The sequence below is a fragment of the Triticum aestivum genome, chromosome 3B, assembly GCF_018294505.1.
Source record: "Triticum aestivum cultivar Chinese Spring chromosome 3B, IWGSC CS RefSeq v2.1, whole genome shotgun sequence".
Classification (NCBI taxonomy): domain Eukaryota; kingdom Viridiplantae; phylum Streptophyta; class Magnoliopsida; order Poales; family Poaceae; genus Triticum; species Triticum aestivum.
The window spans coordinates 680,368,802-680,389,934 of NC_057801.1; the positions used below are offsets into that span (position 1 = coordinate 680,368,802).

At 46.6% G+C, this 21,133-nt stretch overlaps 1 protein-coding gene across 1 annotated transcript; it reads right to left on the reverse strand.

Annotated features, from left to right (window-relative positions):
* Window positions 1–4,963: 4,963 nt before the first annotated feature.
* Window positions 4,964–21,057, reverse strand: LOC123071685 (probable peptide/nitrate transporter At3g43790). Its single transcript, XM_044495271.1, has 19 exons — window positions 20,979–21,057; window positions 20,772–20,855; window positions 14,522–14,689; window positions 11,337–11,377; window positions 11,154–11,214; window positions 10,895–10,997; window positions 10,707–10,809; window positions 10,565–10,618; window positions 8,876–8,938; window positions 7,313–7,362; window positions 7,152–7,227; window positions 6,864–7,073; window positions 6,624–6,711; window positions 6,381–6,466; window positions 6,186–6,293; window positions 5,658–5,702; window positions 5,467–5,555; window positions 5,320–5,363; window positions 4,964–5,203 (listed from the first exon to the last, which is right to left on the reverse strand). The coding sequence occupies exons 3-19, from the start codon at window positions 14,634–14,636 to the stop codon at window positions 5,106–5,108; spliced, it is 1,434 nt and encodes a 477-aa protein (XP_044351206.1). The 5' UTR covers window positions 14,637–14,689; window positions 20,772–20,855; window positions 20,979–21,057; the 3' UTR covers window positions 4,964–5,105.
* Window positions 21,058–21,133: the final 76 nt, after the last annotated feature.

Here is a 21,133-nt window from a genome sequence, read left to right on the forward strand (position 1 = left end):
CCCAAAATACTCAAATGCCAACTCTGCAGGTCACCCTGTAACAGTACAGCAAAAGCAGCTCAACATGCAGCAGCAGCATTTCATCCGGATCTGGTGCCGCTGCTACCCGTACGGGGACCCTTGGTTGTTTCCCGCGGCGACCCGTAGCGTGGTTTCTTTCAGCTCGCCGCAAACCAGCCCCCCTCCCATCCTGCGCGCGCACGGACGCACGAAACCATGCCGGTTTTGTCTCCGTCCGTCCCTCCCGTCCCATGTGACCGTATGAGGGCATCTCCAGCCGTTCGGCCCCAGGGCGTCTAAATAGAGCGGTCTGAGGGCGTGCCGGCGCTAGTTCGGCCTCTAGGGGCGACCTACCTCCCAGTCACACCCCCACGCGCCGGCCCCAGGATGCGGGAAATTTAAACTTGGTCGTTCCCGCTCTCAAAAGACGCTGCAAATCTGGCGATCGGACGTAGTCTGACGTTACAAAAAATAAAGCGCCGCCGCCGCAAGTTCGCGTGCGCAACGATTCATTCGGCGGGGTCGGCTCCAGGCGTTGGCGGAGTCAGCGTGCGCGTGCTCGTCGGTGTCGGAGCTGCTTCGGTGCTGGGCTGCGTCGGCGCGGCTTCGGCACTGCTGGGAGGCGATGTAGAGGCGTCGTTCGGGCTTGGCGTCCGTGTGGTCGTGGGCGTCGTCGGCGTCGGCAGCGTTGCCGTCGGCAGCTCGTTCAGGATGAGGCCGCGCTGCACCAGGTACCACGCCTTGAGCTTCTCGTCGTTGCTCTGGAGCATGTCCGCCCCGCTCATCAAAAAAGCCATGTCGGTGTTCCTCTTCTTCGTGGCGACGTTCGTCCGGAGCAGGTCGAGCTTGATGGCGTTGTTCTTCATTAGCGACGACCACGGCGCCTCGGTCTTCTCTTCGCGTAGGACGGCCCGGGCCTGGGCGTCGGCGAGGCAATGCTCGATGGACTCCTGCACTCGCGCGGTTGCCGCGTCGGCGCTTTTCCCCTTCTTTCCTAATTTGTGGCCGTCCGGCCGTCCCTCTGACGCGCCCGGAGTCATCGCGTCTGGCTTGTATGTCTCCTTGGCCTTGTCGAGGGCACGTCAGACTTCCGCCCACTTCTCGCACTTGTCAATGCGCTTGTAGACGTAGAGATGCTTGAAGTTGGCGTCTTGGTTGTCGCCCCGATACATGGCGAACATACGCAGCAACTGCGCGGAGGGACAAACAGTTGGCAGGCGGCGGGCGTAGGAGACGAAGATATGTGGGCGAACGGTGTGCGTACCTGATCCTCAACGCTGGCGCCGCTCTCCGGGCGAGCCGCGACCTCCTCGACGATTCCATGTCATTTGTTGCACGCCAACTGGATACGCCCCCAATGCTTTGCCATCGCCTTGGAGCCGCGCTGCGTGTAGACGCCTTTGAAGTAGGGGTCGACGAGCTTCCGCTCGTCGAACTCGGCCTTGATGCGGTCCCAGTACGTGTCCAAGCTCTGGTTCGCGCCGGTGGTCGGGTCGAGGCAGAGGACTTTACATGCTTCGGCGAGGCATTCCTCCTCCTTGGACGTCCACTTGATGCGCGATTCGCCTGACCTAGCCGCCCGCTTCTTCTTCTTTTGACGCCCCTTCGTCGGAACAGGAGCCGGCATGCAGATGCTGCTCGCATAACAGAGAAGCAAGAGCATCGATCGGCAGTGGCAGTGGCAGTGGCGGCTAACGAAGCTGTTTAATACGCCAATTTGGCATGTGCACATGGGAAGCCAGCCGCATTGTTAATCTAGGACTCCGAGCGTTGCCAGATCTGCACAGCAGCGCAAAGTACTATACTACAGCCCCGCTCGCGCGCAATCCAACGAGGTTGCGCGCTGTCCTCTCGTCTCTCCCTCGCCCCCGCATCTGCCGCGAGTATCGGCAAGTTGATGCGTGCCGACTGCCGCGCGCGCATGAGCGGTCCCGCTGCGTTGCGTTGCCTGCATCTCGCGTGCGTGCGTGCGTGCGTGCCGGACGGGGAAGTCGCCGCGCCCTTTCGTTTCTCGTTCGCAGCGGGGAAGTCGCCGCGCTTCTGTTTGCCGCCCGGCGATTGCAGCGATGGGAGGGTCGTCGGTTGCGTCGGCAAGGGAGGTCAACGGCAGCAACTGAGGTCGTCGTTTGTTTGTTTACCAACTTCAGAACGTAGCTAGCTAGCTGTTGGCCTGTTGCTTTCTCCCTCGGCGCTGCAGCTTTGATACGGGCGGATTACGTGCTGGGTCAAGGCTTTTCTTTTTCTTTTTCTTTTTTTGTAAAAAGACTCAGGCATCTTCAACCCCGTCCCTAGCAACGGATATACACTATTTATGGGTGATTGGTCCGAATGAGCCCGCGAACATAGATACGGGAGGCCGATCATCCAACTGCATGCCTTAAATGTCCGTTCAGGTTCAACCAATTCATTTCAAATGGTGTCCATAGCGTACGGTCACAGTAAAAAAAGGCATATGTTTATAGCTTTCACATGCGTCTAATAAAAAAACCAGTTCGACAGTTCGTGCAATAAAGACCTTTTTGCCCTCCCAGACCGCTTGTCTAAGTCTCCTCCCTCGCTCTGCCACCGCCTCCACCTTACCATCGCCTCCTTCTCAGCCACCTCTAGCACGACCGTCAAGCACTTCAACATTCTAACATGGACGGTGCGCACGATGATCGCCACATCGGCATCCAACTCGTCCATCCTAATGGCTAACATTTTGGCATCCTTCAAAGCGGCTGCGAGCTTAACACTCGTCTCTTCGAGCTTGGTCTTCTTCTCTTCGAGATTAATTTTTTTCTCAATCGCCGCCATCAAGATGTCAAACCTCTCCGCCTTTTTTTTCTCCTTCACGTCGGAGCGCTTGACTCATGCCTCCTCCTTCGCCAAGATGCCCTCGAACCACTCCATCATCTTGGCCGCCACCCCTTCTCGCTTCTCCTCCCCCTTCTTTCCCGAAATGCCCTTCTAACCTTCTTGGGTGGCTCTATCACTGGTCAGTTGGATCACCCGCTTTTTCCTCATTGCCGATGTTGACGGTCTTGATGGAATTGGCAATTGATAGTTGCACTTGGGTTGCCCATTGAATTTCAACCAACAACACATGAACAAGTTGCACGCACGGGGGAACATGTGGTATATCCGGTCAAATGGCCAACACATAGAGCATAATCCGACCAAATGACCAACACAACCGGTATGGAATAAGGTCTTCCCATCCGGTCCTCATTCCGACGATACTTCATCGTATCACTGACAGGCGTGTCTTTAGATCTGATTCTTCAGGTCTTACATTTTTTCTACAGGTTTGTTGCGGTTGCGCTGTCCTATGGTTGTTCGTGTTGGTCCTCTGACTCCAGTTCTGATCGACAAAGGTTAGTCAATCTCGGTCGTCATCAGAGGGCATGTGAGGTTTATAGTCCTGACTCTGTCTTGCCAAAATTGGGGCGTTCTACTGGCCCTCTTTGTCATTTTCTTCTACAGGACGTCTATCTGATACGCAAATCGTAGGCGTCGGCGTCTAGTCCACAATGACAACTTCCAGGCTATTGCTTCTTCAATCTTCTGGGTTTAAACAAGTTTGCTCCGCTGAGACGAAGGCCCAGAGCTGACAACGGGCTTGCTCATGGTGTGCCGCAGGTAGATGCACCAGGAAGAAGGTTGCATCACCCCCAAGTATTTGGATGTATTTTCCTTTTTTGTAATTTTGTAAGGGTTTGTGCTAATTAATACATGAGCTTTGGCCTTTTTGCAAAAAAGAGACACCTGCCCCTCACATATTACGACCGAACCCTGCAGGACAACGATGCTACAACCATGGGGGTCATCTTCCCCGATAAAACCAACTGTCTCAATGTAGAATTTTGTCATCGAGTCATCACCGCTTTTTCGAAAAGACACCCAGAAGGCATGTTTTATCTAATAATTATGAAGGAAACAAGAAACAATATAAACTAAGATAAAAACACAAAAAGATTAAGCATACAGAACAATGAAGACTCACAAACAAACACACATACCATATAGTTTTTTTGGACTGAATTATCCCTCTCCACTCAAACTTTAGTGTTTATAGTGAAACATAAGTCCGAATCTTGTGTCGACAGCCACAAGTGGCATCAAATCTCCCCTCGAGTGAGATTATAGAGAACCTCTAAGGGCGCTCCTCAAAACTTTCCTTGTATATTTAGACAGACAGTTCGGACATGTCTAGACACAAAGACGTCCGTGCAACCCCCCCCCCCCTCTATGTATCATTGTAAGGATGGACACATGGGGATCGTTCCTAGTGCCCGTGGACATATCATGGGTCAACGTGATGGTCTCAACAGCTCCACTCAAAGCTGTTATTCCATATAGGTTTTTGAGGGTTGTTAATCCATATAGGGTTTTTAAGCTAGTTGTGTGCAACATTGGAAATTACGCATATGTGGTTGCCTGGCGGCATCAAAGGAGCAATAGTCACTGAGATTGCATACCAAGTGAGATGTTCATGTGCAGAAGCCTTGGAGATTTTTCCATACCCGTGTGCAAGCAAATAATGAGCATCAGGATAAAATGGAGGCACTTATGCTCAAACGTTGAAGATCAATGTTGATGGGACGAAACAAATAGTGGATAGACTGTTGTGGCGAAGGATCACTCTGGTGTCGTGATTGAGACGAGAGAAGACTGCCGGGAGTTTGTCCATGACCCATTCATAGTTGAGTTATGCGTCATGGAGGAAGCAATCAACACGGTGACATCCATCAATGCAATTCGCAACGTGGTGGGATGGATGCTCATAATAGAAGATATTGGACTCATACCCAGTGGCTACTCAAATTAAAACCTTAAGGTCCAGTTGAAACTTTGGTTTGCCTCATGTTTTGTTATTCCTTGTCGTAGAGGTCCCAATGTTTTGGCCTCTGAGATGGACCAACTTTGTGCCATATGAATCCTGGTGACTATTGTACCTGGGTGGATCATGTACTAGCTAGCGTTGATGTCCTTTGTGAATATGTAGTAAAGCTTTGCTTTAACATTGATAACATTCAATGATCATCCTATAATGAGATTCTTGTTATTTTCACGTTAACAATGGCGAACCAAACACCTTCTAAATATACATAATAGTGGGGTCATTATTTTGTCGCACTCGGCAGTGAAAAAAATGGCTTGAACGTCATCAAGAGTCCGATTATTGCCACCATATTCAAGAAGATGAAAAGGATCTGGTCACCTGTATGTCACATGATAAATAAAATAAGTATATTGCCTGATAATATGTACCCGATTCCATTCAGGTTAAAGCAAAGGTAAATGCAATTAGTATTGATTGGAAAAGAGTGTGTTTACCTGGTAAGAACAACCCCGTTGTGTTCTTCTGAGCCCATGAAAACCTACAAAAAGAAAAGAAATAAGTTAATTGGCTAGGAAACACACTTAGCAAAGAAGGAACTAGAGGGATTTCTACTCACAAAAGAAAAGAAACATTGTACTTACAGAACTCCTGCTGCTGCTGGACCTACTGCTTTGAAGATTGACATCAAAGTAACACTGATACCATTTGCAACACCCCTTTGTTCTTGCCTCTATACATTTTCCATCAAAGAAGTTAGAACATAGCGAAAGTGGGTCAAAGAAAATGCCATGAGGCTAATACAATTGCAGGTATATATGATAGTTATACATACCACCACAGTGTTCTGCAGAATATTGCACGCAGTCGTAATCGTTGCCTGTTTCATTTAAGATACACATGAAAATATGTTCACGATAGATTATCTATTAAGTCACTTTCCACCGTCCTTGTTTCTATAAGGGTAATTTTATTTCATTTGTACGAGGGTGCTTGAATATGGATTCTCCAAACCTCCCAAAAATTGTAATCAACAAATTATTATTTTTCTTTTTGAAAAGGGAAATATGGTTGATCTTCTTACATCTGCACCAAGATGATCAACATGTTTGCATAAGATTTTGGTTTAAAAAGATCAAAGCTTTCACCCCTACCTCATGTCTTACTTTTTTATACTATACATACACGTATAGAACCAAAAATATTTGTTTAGTAGGGTAACTAAAATATATTTATAGGATGGGTTTGTATGTATTTTTTTAACCCAACGATGAACACCCCTAGTTTGTACTTTCACTTTCAATGAAGAATAAAAAATAATAATATATTAATAGTTTTGCTTTGATCATAAAAGTGAACTTACTGCAAACATATTTTTTAGAAGCGAAGCTATATTGATGAGTACTTTGAGCTCCACACCATATAGGTTGGCTATGAATGGATATGTTGCAACAAGTAGTATAGATAATACCTGGAAAAACAAACATGCATTTAGTATTGTACAATAGTTTTGTGATATTACAAAAGTATCTCAACATAAAATGTTCTTCTCACATACCGCTGCAGAACGGAATGGCTTGATTAACCCAGCATACTTGGCAAGGAATGGATAAATCACGAGTTGATATACAAAAATACCAATACCTACAATATCAAGCGAAGATGATCATAAGGTAAAGAATTCAAAACAACAACTACATATAATGTGTAAAGTAGTCAGTTTACTTATGTACGCATTTTTTTGCTGACTATGTCTCTCCCACAATCAACATACTATACAATGCAAAGAAACTACACATACCCGAGATAGCTAGCACAGTACCAACATCCTCAGATGTAAAATTTAGTCCCCGGTATTTTCTGCTGCTCACAGCCCACAGTGAAAATATCTGAACATGGAATTTACATAGACAATGAACACGTGAAGTTTCTTGAGTTCCGCAATTGAATGGTTAACTATAGTATATATAATATTAGCACTTGCATCTTTTCATATTGAAATGTTGTTGAATATGTTGAAGATACATAAATATAGATTTACCTCGATATAAGCGGTATCATAGAGAGAAAACACACAGTAGAGGGTAATTGCTGACATCAATTGCCAGTTCTTTAACAGGCTCATTGTAGATGTGAATCTCCCTGATCTAGATTGTATACCTTTCACATTTACTAAGTTTGGATCAACAACTTGTGCCTCCATTGTATCAATGGCTTCTACATTGTCATCATGGTGCATGTGCAAAGTTTCCTAAAAAAAATAATTTTTTAAGTAGGAATTCAAGGGAGAGAATGTATCATAGAGAGATGTACAGGGCAAGGGGCATACCGGAAGCCAAATGCACGCAACACATGCTCCTGCTGCTAGAACTGATATAAGGAAGCAAGGGAGGAAGTATGGAAACCTAAAGGTACATGTAACTGAAAGGTTATCTTGGTCTAAATGATGCAAATATTTATATCATTGTAATAGTATGAGTAATAATTTACCTTCCAAATATGGATTTCTCCGAAAAAATATTGGGATACTTCTTTGCAGGCTGATACACGATAGAGAATTCTCAATGCCAGTTAGTGTACATGAGTAAAGTCTCGAAAGGGAGAGGATATGTTCATCCTTCCAAACGGTTATTACTTTAAATCATTAAATATGAATTCAGCTAAATCCCACTTAGAATAAAGCATTTCTGAACCTTGCAATTTTCATTATGAAACCATGATATGGAAGTTTGAGATCAACCAAGGAGACATATAGCCACAATTAGAAACCTCACAAACTAGAAAACAAATGAGAAAAAACACATCATGGCATATTGCCGAACACAAATACATGCCAAAGCAAGTTCCTTGTTACCCATACATCGGGAGCTACCAAGAGATTCTTCGCACACAAGAAATTCTAAACATTAATGAGTAGAGGAGCATAGTTTCAAAGAGATAACTTTGTCAAGGGATATGACTGACATTGTCTAGATTTTCATCCAAGAATCATGTATCGGTACCCCATAGTCACACCTTCAGGTAGAAAATGTTGAAGAGTGCCATCTAGTCGGTCTAAATAGCCAAGCCTAGATTTTCACCTAGATAGCGAGTACTCCCTCCTATCCATATTATTTGTCGCTCAAACGGATGTATCTAGATGTATTTTAGTGCTAGATACATTAGTCTGAATGACAAGTAATATGGATCGGAGGGAGTACATGAATTGCCGATTGAGACCTCAATGCCACCATTGTTGGATTGGATCCAATCAAAGACTATACCACCACTCCATGTCTTAACTAGCACTCTCTCATTTGATAATTGCCATTATCACTCCGCGATCTGCCTAGTGGATGACGCAAGTTACCCAAACGCAAGTTGATGCTGACTAAAGGGTACACATATGAGATTGCCAAATGTCTTGTTGAAGGGCCTTGATATGAGAAGTACAAAAATTCAATTAAACTAGAAGGAGCCAACCAACACAAGACACACCCTACGCTGCAACCTACAAAAACATGTCATTGCCACCATCTGCCGAAATCACAGAACCATTGCGTTCTCCACTACCTATTAATGGATGCTCATGTCATGGTCGCCTTTATGATCCGTAAGCGTTGCGCTGATTGGTAGCCTCACATCCTTATCTCCACGCATCTCCCTCACACGACCAATGAGGAAGAAAGACAAGGAAGGAGAGTCCATGTGCGTGACGGTCTCATGAGTGAAGGTGAGAGGATACAATGGCTTGCTAGGGGAAGCCATAGTTTCTCATGGGTCCCATGTGGACGACTGGGAGAGCGGTGTTTCTTATTTGTGGGTGTTGACATTTTTGCACCAACTAGTATATTATCTATTATTTTAAGTTATATATTATGGCTACATACATTTGTAGCCTCTTAATTAATGAGTTATGTAGCAATGACCTTCTAGGACTGCCATATTCAACATCTGCTCTATGCTCCTGGATCTAACTTGTCGTTAGTTTGATAAACTTGTTAAAATGCAACATTAACTACACAAGAATTTTTTTCATTTCCATATTTCTACTGAAAGTGGATTGATCCTCACCTCGGAAAGAAATCCTCCGATGGCTGGTCCAATAACAAAAGCTATTGCTCGCGAAGATGTAACCTACATATAGTGTCGCACATAAGTGTACAGTTGTTTACAATGATATAAGCATTATAATCTAAGCCTTCAAGTAAATAAAAACAGACAACCAGAAACACAAAACAAAAAGGCAAACTATTCGGAATCACAACATTTTTGCAACCCCCAAACCTGTTAAGCTCGCTTGGGGCGAACATGGGCGACCCCCCTCCAACACCACTGGCCTCCCCATGATAGACCCTCGCTACCATTGTCGCTGCCCTCAATGGCATCGGTGATAGTCTTAGTCTTCCCAAGGGGTGGGGCTCTACCCAACACTTTTCGCATGGTAGAGCCGGCGAGCTAGGATGGTGGCCCTGAATTACCAGATGGTGTCTCCTCATAGTCATGGGGGGCAGAGTGGGAGGCGAGGCCATCGGTGTGTAGCTAAGAACTGAGGGTTATATAGGAGCAACGTTGCATGGTGAGTGGTGTGGATGTCGGTGGTGTGACATTTATGGGCCCTTGGTAGTGTGCTTTCCTCTATGGACTTGGATACCTCCCCTCCTAGTGTTCCACTATGTACCAACATGGGGATCCTCCAACACTTTTGGATTTGGAGCGAGCGAGCTTGGCCCCACCCATCCAGATTTGTAACGGGTGGGATACATGAAGGTGTTGTTGGATGAGACCTCGCTGGTAGGAGACGAAGATTCCAGGGCAACACAGTTTCACTATGAAAAGGCCCACTCAATATGATAGTGGATCCAGGAAGTAGTGCCATGGCTCCTCACTGTATGGTGGTGTCTCTCGGCTTTATGGGCATTGGGGTCATCCACCCGGCTCATAGGATAGGTTAACACACATGGATAAGGAGTCAAACCTAGGTCTTAATTGACAATCAAGGTCCGCGGGTAGTCTTCATACACAGTTTGGGTTGTAGGACGTGTAGAGTGTGCAATGTTGCATTTTGAGTGTGAGCGAATGAACTCAAGGTGGAAACACCCTCGGCGGTTTGCTAGGCCACTTTGGAGCGTATATCTGGTGTGATGGTATGGGGGTGGGAGGCAACTCTTCACCGGGTACGCCTTTTGCTAGGAAGAGCGAGGTGGTGCCTCTAGTGAGTGGTGTGGCAGACTACCCTTGCAACAACCCAGTAATGATTGTGGCACCTGATGTGATTGTCATGGACTTGATGCTCATCCACCCATTGGGGTCTCTTTTCTGGTGAAATATTCCAAACCTGACTTCGCCGATTTGAATAGTAGCGTCATGATCAATGTGATGTACTTCTTGGAGACATTGTTTTTGAGTGGCAAACCTTTGTGGCAGGCAAGGCAATATTGGTGGAAGATCATCACCTTTGGATATAGTAGGGTGTGTGATCTACATTGGCAGGGGTGTCAGGGCTTGCCATCTTCTATGATGGTGGAAGGGTTCATGTCTGCTTCCTTTTGGTTTTGGCTTCTCTCCCCATCGGTGAAGAAGTTGTGGTTGTGGTTGGTTGGCGTTGCTACATACCTAGTTTTAGATAGGGTTTGTGTGGTTTCATCAAGTTTTAATTATCGAGGATTGTGTGGTTTTGGGGTCCGGACTCTCCCGTATTTCCTCTTAATGAATAGCTAGGGCTCTTGGTGGTTTCTTAAAAAAAAGATGAACAATTCTTACCAGAGAAATTCCAAGAGTTTGGTGCTCTATCCTGCAGACTTCCGAAGCATAGGCCTAGGGAATGCATACACAACCATGAGAGTTCAACAACTAAGTATCATTCGCTTAGTTAATCATAGTAACTACACAATCAATAAATTACCTTGATTGGTCCTAGTATACCACAAAGTAACCCAAGTAGCCCCCTAGTTACAATTGCCATCCAGTAAGTCGTGCTAAGGCCGAACAGGGTGTTAAATATGATCCTGAAATAGAAGTAGAATAAGATTTACTTCGATTTAATTGATCGTAGAGAAATATATTTCCAAACTATGCATGAATCTGCCATACACTGAGAGGATACTGATCACAATGCAAGGCTTCCTCCCATATTTGTCAGCAAACATGCCCCATGGCACAGCACTAATAGTTCTTGCAAGGAAGTAAGTAGCCCCTAAACACACAGAGTATAATGTCAGTCATTATTAATCGAAAATAATCGTTGTCACGTAAGGCTATCAAAGTCTACTACTCTACTTAGTGTACTTGTATTTCATTTCCTTCTTGTTTCTTCCTTTGTTGTCAAACCATGAGAAGGGGCAATGCTCACCGACAAAACCAGCATAGAACCCGATATCTTGTTCTTGCTTTGCGACTTTCAAGTCTCTAATCTATTGCACCATAGCAAAATTCAGCATACAATTAGTCGGCATTAGGCGTAAGAATTTAAACAATAACTTCACTGAATATCATTAAGATAAATGTTGTGAACTATAACAACATCTCTGCGTACCATAAAGTATAGATAGGGGAACAATGAATGAATTGGTAGTGCTGGAAAGACAAAAAGAAAACAAGGTATTAGTTTGGGGAACAATGAATGAATTGGTAGTGCTGGAAAGAAAAAAAATAAAACAAGGTATTAGTTTGGGGGAACAATGAATGCTGGAAAGACAAAAAGAAAACAAGGTATTAGTTTGGGAGCGTTGACCTAGTTTGATGTAGTTGAACAAAAACAAACAAGAGGGACATATTCAAATTTGTTTAAGAAGGTGATAAATATATGATTTATATAAATAAATTGTAAGAGTATAGGAAAAAACCATGAATTAAATGGTAAGGACATATGTTTGGGACTACCTCCTAAAGTCCTTTCCAGGCCGATCAAGAGACAGTAACGACATGTACTACTACCTACTTCCTCTGTAAACTAATATAAGAGCGTTTAAATAATTAAATAGTTATCTAAACGCTTTTATATTAGTTTACAGAGGGAGTACATAATACTACAAGGACAAATCCTTGTGTGCATGCCGACACACGGTATACAAAACTAAGACCATGAAAATGCAAGGTGTTTAGAAAAGTGTTTGTAAAATTAAATTATTATTTTTCTCCGATGCTTATTTCGATGTCAGAGGTTCCTAAGTAAGAGCATATGCTTACAAATAAGCACCGATGCTTGAAAAAATAACCAATTTGTTTTCGTAAACACCTTGCATTGTATATGGCCTAAGACACTACTGTACTCGCCGACCAGACCCGACCCATCGCCCGGACTAGTAGTTTTGGGCATATAGACTAAACACACACACACTCTCTTAACTTAATTGTTGTGTGTTTATCTTTACGTTGGTATTTATTTTCTCATCGATACACACAAACTGACTGACACGACTAACATGAGAACATACACTTAGTTCAGACTCTATTGGGCACCGTTCAGCGTCGTCCATCTACACAAAGTTCAGCGTCGTCCATCCAAAAAAACAAACAAAGACATGACTCTTAATTAACCGCTTCATCATGAGAGCAACCTCAGTTCCTCACAACTTGACACTATTGGGCACAGTGCTGATACACCTGCAATACTAGTAAGGAACTTTAGACATGTCAATACTTCTTAGCATCGCCTTCAGTACGCAAGGACATCAGTTGATTTTCTTCCTTGCCTTGTTTACATCGATCAGTTCAGTGTCAACATGTCCCTCTCACCTCTATCGCTGACATTGTCGTCGTATTTGCCAACGACCGGAAAAAACATTTTAGGGATGATGCCCCCATCTTTGATCTGAGGTCTTTTTTTTAGGGAGAGAGCTCGGCTGGATTACCTCAAGAAAGCTGATATTTTTAGCTCGTTATAAGAAAACGAGTTTAGAAAGTTGATTTTTCGAGTACCCAGCAAATTTATAAATTTCCAAGACACACACACACACGCAAGATAATTGCCCGTGCATTGCAATATGGAACAAATACTTCCGCAATCACCATGATTTACTATTGTTAATTAATGTGATTACATATTAAAGTTGGATTTTAGGTGCCGATCAAACAAACCATCATTTTATTTGCTATGTGAATCGGAATTGGGACGGTTAGGGCAGTTTTGGAGGGAAGCCGGTCGAAAATAATAAGCAAAACCGACAGGGGAGGTGGAGTGGGAGGTCGGACGAAAAAAAATAACATAAGACCAAACCATAAATATTTTTAAGTATGAGAGATATGCTAGTACATACTCCCTCCGTCCGGAAATACTTGTCATCAAAATGGATAAAAGGGGATGTATCTAGACGTATTTTAGTTCGAGATACATCTTTCTTTATTCATTTTGATGATAACTATTTTCGGACGGAGTAGATCATCAGTCAGTACTTAAGAAAGAGTAAGACATATAGGCCGCCAACGGGCTAGCTGCTCTGCCCTGCGTCGCTTCCTCTGGGGCGATTGGGAACCCTAGCTTCCACCTTTCCTTTCCCCGCTTCTTTTCCCTTCCTCGCCGCCCGAATGAGCCAATGGGCTCACGATGACGGTGACGACAAGGCATTCTTGCTTTGATATGATGGTGTTGATTAGGGGCCTAATCCTGGTCAGCAGTGTCCGACTCGGCGGTCAGCAGCGACTGGTGTGAGGCGGCGGCGAGGGTAGGCCAGGTCCAGACACATTTGGCCCCAAGCTAGCGTGAGTGTGACGCTGCTGCAGAACCTCGCCTGGACAAGGCGACTGGGCTCGATACAGCATGTATGCGTGGTTGTGTGAGCCAAAGGCGGCGACAACGCTTGGCCAGGGGACACGCGCACATCGGCTGGGACGGCGTTCCCTTGCCGAGTCGACGGCAGTGATCCTCTTTGTTCGGCGGTGTGACGACCACTTGTGGCGGCTAGACGAAGGATTAATTGTACATCGCAGATCTGGGTGTCATCTAGATCACGTGACGACGTGCTTTGGAGGGGAAATGCGCGAGTTTTGGGGTCATGAGGCGGGGCTCAATGGTGGTAGCCTCGGTGGTCAAAGAGCACTTTCTGCCGGCGTCTCCGCAAGCACATTTCGATTATGGCGATGTAGGTAGCCTCTGGTGTGGCTAGCCTCCTTGGTGTTTTGGTGCATGTGGTGGCATCGACGCATGCTCTCTCATCCTATTAGCATGGTTTGTCACTGGCTTTCTGGCATGGGCGTGTTTATGGCTGGTTTGGAGTTCATCGGTGTTCAAGCCTCCTCCGGTCCTCCCAAGGGGCTCGTCGAGGTGGAGGGTTTCGGGTCTGGGCGATAGCCTTGGCCGATGGGGGTCAGTATCATCGATGAAGGCGTCCATGGGCGTCTCTGTCCATCTTGGAGGCGTCATCGAAGAGGTCCCCCAAAAGCAGAGCTTGGTTGGATCTGGGCGGCAACCACTGTCGGCATGGCTGAATCCCCTCCCTAGGGGATGATGGAGTGATGTGCTTTTTCAGCAAAAGTCTTGTCTCCGAGGAGTGACTCATGTTCCCGGGGGTGGTGGTGTCGCTACACGATCCATAGGGGCTTATATTTTGGACGGACGAATTTATTTTTTATAGCTAATAAAATATGACCACAACCATGCAATGGAAATATAGAGTGCCACTTGTTCAGTAGCTCTTTGTAAATGAAAGAGCAAGTAGGTAAGAAACGTTCGTCCCATGCAGAGCCAAGAAACGCAAACGAAATGGAGTGGTTTACACTTACTAGAGCAGAGGCAGACGATCCAGATGTAGCAGAAGTTGAGGTAGGGGATGCCGGTCTTGGTCTTGTTGATCTCATCCAGCCTGCACCCGGGACACCCCTTCTTGCAAAGCTTCATTCCCCTCAACAATGGCGGTGCCGCAACCGCAGCAGCAGCCTCGCTCTTCTCGTCTGATGGCCAAGAAACGAAATTTGGATTAGCTCGGTCTGCTATGTTCAGTCGAGTCTACTGCGAATGTTCTGCATTTGTGCGATCTCCATGACATAGTTAGCTGTGTTCTAATCTCAAAATTTTACATGTTGCCTCGCCTGATGCTTTCTTAACCTTTTGCACGTGGATCAATACTATACTGGAAAATGCTGCATGCATGCATGCGACTCAACACGGGAGATATGTTGTCGAAACAGAAATGCATGTTCAAAAAACACAGAGGCAAAGAGGCAACGAACACGACGAACAGTTTATGCACGTACATTGCTTCTTCGTCTCAAAACTTGATACGGCCTCCTCCGACCGACTCGGCTCTTTCATCCTGTTTGACAGCTTCTTCCACCCTGGGCTATCACACAAGAGGACGTGACCGCTCTTCAGTTTTATCTATCTTCTCTCTCTCGCCTTCCCAAATCCTTGTGGAGGGCTACAACTTATAACCTTCTCGCCTTCCTGCCATGGCAACGGCCATCTCCAGCATTTCCCCTTGGTTTTCTCTATGTGTGCGTTGTCTTCCTCGGGAAATCAATCAAAGTTTTTGGACTCGACGGCCAGCCTGCCTCGGTGTGCTTGCCTGGGAGACAGATTGGATCGGCCAGCACAGGGAGCGAAGCTAGAGCTAGAGGATGACGCCATTGGGGGTCAGCTCCTTTGTTTGTGAGAAGCGACAAAGACTAAATTAGTGAATGGAATCCAGTGGATTCACTTGGATCCAACAATCGTGTACCAGATTCCCCGCCAAGGTTTTCATCATGACGCTACGGGTCGTGGTGTTGATACGTCATCCCTAACTCACATCGATCTCAAACCACCTGCTAAATCCTAATCCCTCAAAACACAGCCGCGCATGAAACGCAAGGTGTACGCACGGGGAACACAGGTCATTAGGCTGTTCAACAGCGAGAGGACGTAGATTGTCACCGTGACAACCTCCTCCTGCGCTGGAAATGGTGAGGCGGCGGCTGCCACCGCGACCTCCTCCCGTACCTCGCCGAAGTGGCCACCGTTGGGCACACAGCTGGATTCCCCACCACCACGACCTGCGCCACCGCCTCCCCCTCCGGGCAAAACTGACAAATTTGACCTTAAAGCAAAAGTATTTCACAAACTAAACTGTTTTTAAAAATAATTCACACACCGCTGGCCTTTTTGTGCAGAGCCTGACAGCTAGACGGTGCATTCTACTGTGCAGCTCCTTACAGGTAGGTGTTACACAGTGTAGTGCAACGTCTAGTTGTCGGGCGCTGCACAGGTGTGGGCCTGAGTGTTAGACGTTGAACAGTAGAGTGCAGCACCCTGTTGTCAGACGCTGCACATTAGGGGTCAGCTGGGTGAAATACTTTTAAATATAGTATTCGCCCTGAGATCAAATTTATTCTTTTACCACCGCCTGAGTTGTGTCAGATACAAGGTTTTGGTTACCAGTCGAAATTTCAAGATTTCCCATGGTTACCACGTATTTCCGTGCCCCTCGGTAAATCGTCATACCGAGCAAAAAATACCATTTTTTTGAAATTTTTGAATTTAAACACTCGATTTACAGTAAGGTATGTAGGGTCTAATTAATGCAATGAAAGTTGGTTATGGCATGTTGGTAGCAACCTAGTTCCTGTTCTGAGAGGTCTCTGGTTTGAATATTCGTTCATTTTCTTATTTGAATTCAAAATTCAAATATAAAATTCGCTCGAAATATTCTCGGTATTTGTCGGTATTTCTCGGTAACCGTGGTAACCACATTTATCAGTCCTCCTCGGTAAAATTACCTCATTTGGTAACCAAAACCTTGGTCAGATACAATAGATATGTATACCAGTATAGCAAATTAGTATCATGTAAATAAATGGAATCCCAGTGTCAACACTCGGAGTGATGAATGAAGGTGTAATTGTGTCGATTGTTGTCCTCAAGTGTCAACATTCAAACTGATGAATGAAAGTGGATTTTGAAGGATGATTTTGGCGTGTGTGTGTGTACATAATCATGGAGCATGCTGCGTAAAGTGGAGGCGCTGTGCCTGAAAAAGTAGGGACTAGCTAGGGGTACGTTGACTGAAAAATTAATTTGGGTCAGTCGATCCGTTTCAACCCTCCTCAGATGCAAAATGAGCAGCCAGATTGTTCTCTTCAACCTTCGGCCACATCTCTGGTTCATTTTCTTCGGTGAAACCGCCACGGGTACCACCGGCCTAGCCGCCGTCCTCCGCCACCCGCGACCGGCGGCGCTCTCGTGCCAGCCTGGCCGCCCCACCCTTCCCTCAACCACCGCCCATCACTGTGCTTCGGTCGCCCCGGACATCCCTCTAGCCCTGGAGATGACCGGTTTTTCTCCGGCGAACTTGCACCACCTAACACCACCCCACCCCCACCCTAAGATAGATGATGTGCTAGCTTGCCAGCGAGCTTCGTCCTCCACTCCGGTGGCTTCTTCCCTTCCGCCGGCGCCTGCTTTCTTCTGGCGAAAATCGACTAACCTAAATTGGGTTTTTAAGCGACTGACGTTTAGGTATTGTGGAAAAATTAAGACTGATCACGTAATGTCTGGAATGAAAGAAAAGAAGAAATAGATGACTGGTTAATTTGTTATAGTGTTCAACTACGCATCAACTTGAATTGAGTGAATCGCAGAAACCATCGACATTGAAGGCTAGGGTTGCAGAAACCACACTTCTACAGTTTTATGCCAGAAACCTCTAACTCCGAGGCTATTTTTTTTTGCAAAAAACACCAGTCGTCCGCTTAGGCCATTTTAAGCATGATTATGACAAGTGGGTCCCACCGGACAGGGTGACATGACAGGACATAATGGATAGCAAATAGACAAAATTGCAGGGACTAAACTGTAAAATAAACTAAGAGGATAAGGTCATTTGTTTAAAGAAAGAAAAGAGAACAGCCAACCCCTTGGATGCTCACTGCCCTGCCTGGCACAACTCTTCACTTACCACGCTGCCCCGGCAGGCCCCGCCACCAGAAGCCACTTCCCCCGCCGCTGACAAGCCTGTATGCGCTCACGTGGCCGCCCTCCTTCCCCGGTCCGCCGCCCCTCCCTCCCCCCAGATTCGACCGCATCGGGCCCCCGCTATCGCAAGCCAGACATTGGGCCATCGTCGTGGCCTCCACCCCTCGCCCCTCCGGATCCGGCGGGCACGGTCGCTTGTCTACCACGTGGCGGCGCAAACAGCTACAGCTGGCCCTCAAGCACCAGAAGAACCCCTACCCGCGCTACATTGCCCAGCCGTCCTAACGGACAGCACTGCCGGATCCTCGCCGTTTTTGTCTGTCCTCGACCATGCCGGGCCGCCGGAGCAAGCAACAGCCGTGCCGACCACGCATAGGGAGGGAATGGCCGCCAGTGTCCGCCACCGGACCGGTGGGAGACGAGGTACTTTTGCAAAATAAAATTGTATCGGGATGTAATTGACTTTTTTTGCCATGGCATCCCTGTCCAGCGGAACCCACCTATCATAATCTTGCTTAAAACGGCCTAAATGGGCGACTAGTGTTTCTGCAAAAAATTAGCTTCAGAATTAGTGCTTTTTGGCACAAAATTGTAGAAGTGTCGTTTCTGCGACCCTAACCTTTAATGTCGATGGTTTCTGCAATTCACTCCCTTGAATCAGTTGAGCTGGATACTTTAGTGCACATGGAAGAAGCTAGTACCAGAGATCGGTTCAGTTGCAAACTCCGGTACACATGGAGACTTGAGTGAATTTGCATGAGTTGAATTTGTTAAAGAAATATTCTTCAAAATCATACAACTCCATCTACTATTAAAAAATCACAAGAGAAATAGCCTCCGATAGTAACATAAAACAACTGACAATTTGTGGGTAAATGACATGATGAACATGGGAGAGTAATGAAATTGCAAAAAAAATGTCTCGCTCTCATGGGTGCAGCATTACATACACGAGTATTTCAGTTCTGGTCAAAAAGTCTGCGCCGGGATCTGGCCACCCATGCCTCCTGGGTCGCCTGGATGTGCGGCTCCGGGGGCCTCCCAAACCCTAGGTCGAGGAGGCCCTCAGATCCCCTCCCCTCCGGCCGCTGCCGCCGCCGAGGTTGGCGGCCGCACTCGGTCGATGAAGGTGGCGGTGCTGGCTGAGCCCCCTCGGTGGCCTCCCTTCACGTGGAGCGGGCGTCTCCAGGGTAGCCATGGTGGTGGAGCGGCCGGCGGCGCATTTCGAGGTGATGGCTGTCGAAGCACGACGAGGAGCTCGACGGGACGGTGGTTCCCGGTGATTTAACAGTCACCTACCGGTTACCTTTCTAACTATAGCAAAGTAGCTGTACAACAGAATGCCCTCCGCCTTTAGTACTTTTATATATATATATATATATTATACATTATGTTATATACTAAATGTGTCAAAGCAATAGAACTTATTGAACAAAAAACAAGCCCATCTTTCTCAAAAAGGAAGAGAGGGTGTGCCCCAGAGAGAACCCCGTTCTTTCAAGAAAGTGCTAATTAGTTATGTCGAAAAAGAAATAAGGAAAATAGGAGTAAGCGAGTAGGGTCAACAAGATTCTAAATGAATACCACAAGTAACGAAACCGACGGTGGTGAAGAGATAAGGGGCGAAGGGGGGAGCGCGGCGGGGCAATGGAGGAGGGTGGTGCGCTGGCACTGCTCGTGGCGGCGGCACGAGCTTAGACGTGGAGGTGGCGGCGCCGAGGAGGCCTGACCAGCAAGGATCCTGGCGGGCAGCGGGCCGTTGGCTGCCTCCATGTGAGGGGCGTCTCGATGTTGCCTCGGGAGTTTCGTGTCGGGGTGTGGTCGGTGTTGCAGGTTAGATCCGATCTAGTGGCAATCCTTGGTGTGGGTGTGAAGGACGACGCGGTGGATCTGGCCCTGACATGGCATGGCTGGTTGTGGCTGCTGCTCGTCTGAGTTGCCGGTGGTGGTCTAGGTCGCAGTCTCTCGGCAGTGTGGGTGGGGGAGATCCATTGCTGCTCGACTTTGAGGACAATTTGCTATGGTGACTGCGATGTGAGGCATCTTGGACAGTGCTGTCTGCAACCTTGGAGGAGTGGAGATGCACGACATTATGAATGAAAATCTTGTTCTGTTTTGGCTGGGTCGGCGATGATGGCACCCGTGGGTATCGTTCCCCTCCCTGCAGGCGTCGCTGAGTGTGTTGCCATTTCCCTCGCTTTTGGTGTTGGTAGTTGTCTCCAGGCGAAAGACTCGATTCGATGCTGGATCGGTACGATGGTGGCGTCTTCGACATCGTCCCTCTGTTGGGAGCATCGTGCCATGAGACATGGAGTTCCTATCTTGCGCTCCTCCGGTGTTCGAGGCTGTCCTGATCGTTCTTCTCCGGATGGTGAATCCAAGACGGCGCCTTCCTCGGGTCTGATCGAGTCCTGCCAATCTCTTGCCACCTCCTTAGGCATCAAGGGGGACGGTGCGTCAACAAGAGAAGCTTGGCGGGAGCTGATGTTCTTCGGAGGAGAACGATGTCGATCGAGACGCGGCGAGGTTCTCGGTTTTGGGTAGGCTATTTTGTGTTGTAGTTTGTGTTGTCAGGGTGGCTGCCGTTTGACTAGCCGGATGTGAGCTTGTGCTACGCTTATTGTTCACGGCGAGTGGTAGTCGCCTTGTACTTATAATTCTTTTTTTTTCTAATATATAAAAAACTATGACATGCAATTTGCGTACTCTCAAAAAGGTATTTCAATTCTAAAAGAAACTCTATGTGTATTGGTCAATGACCACACAAAGAAATAAAAAGGCACTGCCATGCATGCCTACTTCTTCCGTGCAAGGTTTTTATTTGCATCCAATAACTGTGTGCCAGATTGGCCGCCAAGGTTTTGATTATGGCGCTACGGATGATCGTGGTACGACTCTACCACCAGGTTAATTAGAACGATCGCTAAATTTGCAAAATTACTGCTTGAATTTGATCGACTGGTAAGAGCCTAGGATGAACTAATCGATCAATAACTAAGAATCACACCGTATTCTCAATTACCAGGAGAGATCGGAAGTACTACTAAAATGGAGAAAAAGATTAACAAAGTTTGGAACACGCACTGTGCTTCTGCTGCTGTGAGTGCCGGTCAATCAGCCGCCGCCGTCGCGGTGGAGCCTGCCCAGTGCCGGTTAGCCCGTGCCTCCCTGACGACCAGGACGATGAGAGCGCCGATGTGAATAGGAGAAGAATTACTCTACAAGACCTAGGCACAGATTTCGTGGGAGAGAAGAAGAAATAATTGAGCGCTTGAATTTTGTGCGAGGAACCTCGGCTGTCGGCGGCGGCTATACCAGATCGCTAACCCCTTTTTTTCAGGGGTACCCTTTTTTATATACAACATTTTTTATAATATATAAATAACCTTTTTTTTAGGATCATAGGATCAAATCAAATATATAAATAACCAAATCCAAAACTGTCT

Coding starts and splice junctions, on each gene's coding strand:
- LOC123071685 (XM_044495271.1), bottom strand. CDS start 14,636: ATGAAGCTTTGCAAGAAGGGGTGTCCCGGGTGCAGGCTGGATGAGATC. Junction 11,215..11,336: donor TCCCCTATCTATACTTTATG/GTACGCAGAGAT, acceptor ATGGTGCAATAG/ATTAGAGACTTGAAAGTCGC. Junction 5,703..6,185: donor TTCTAAAAAATATGTTTGCA/GTAAGTTCACTT, acceptor TAAATGAAACAG/GCAACGATTACGACTGCGTG.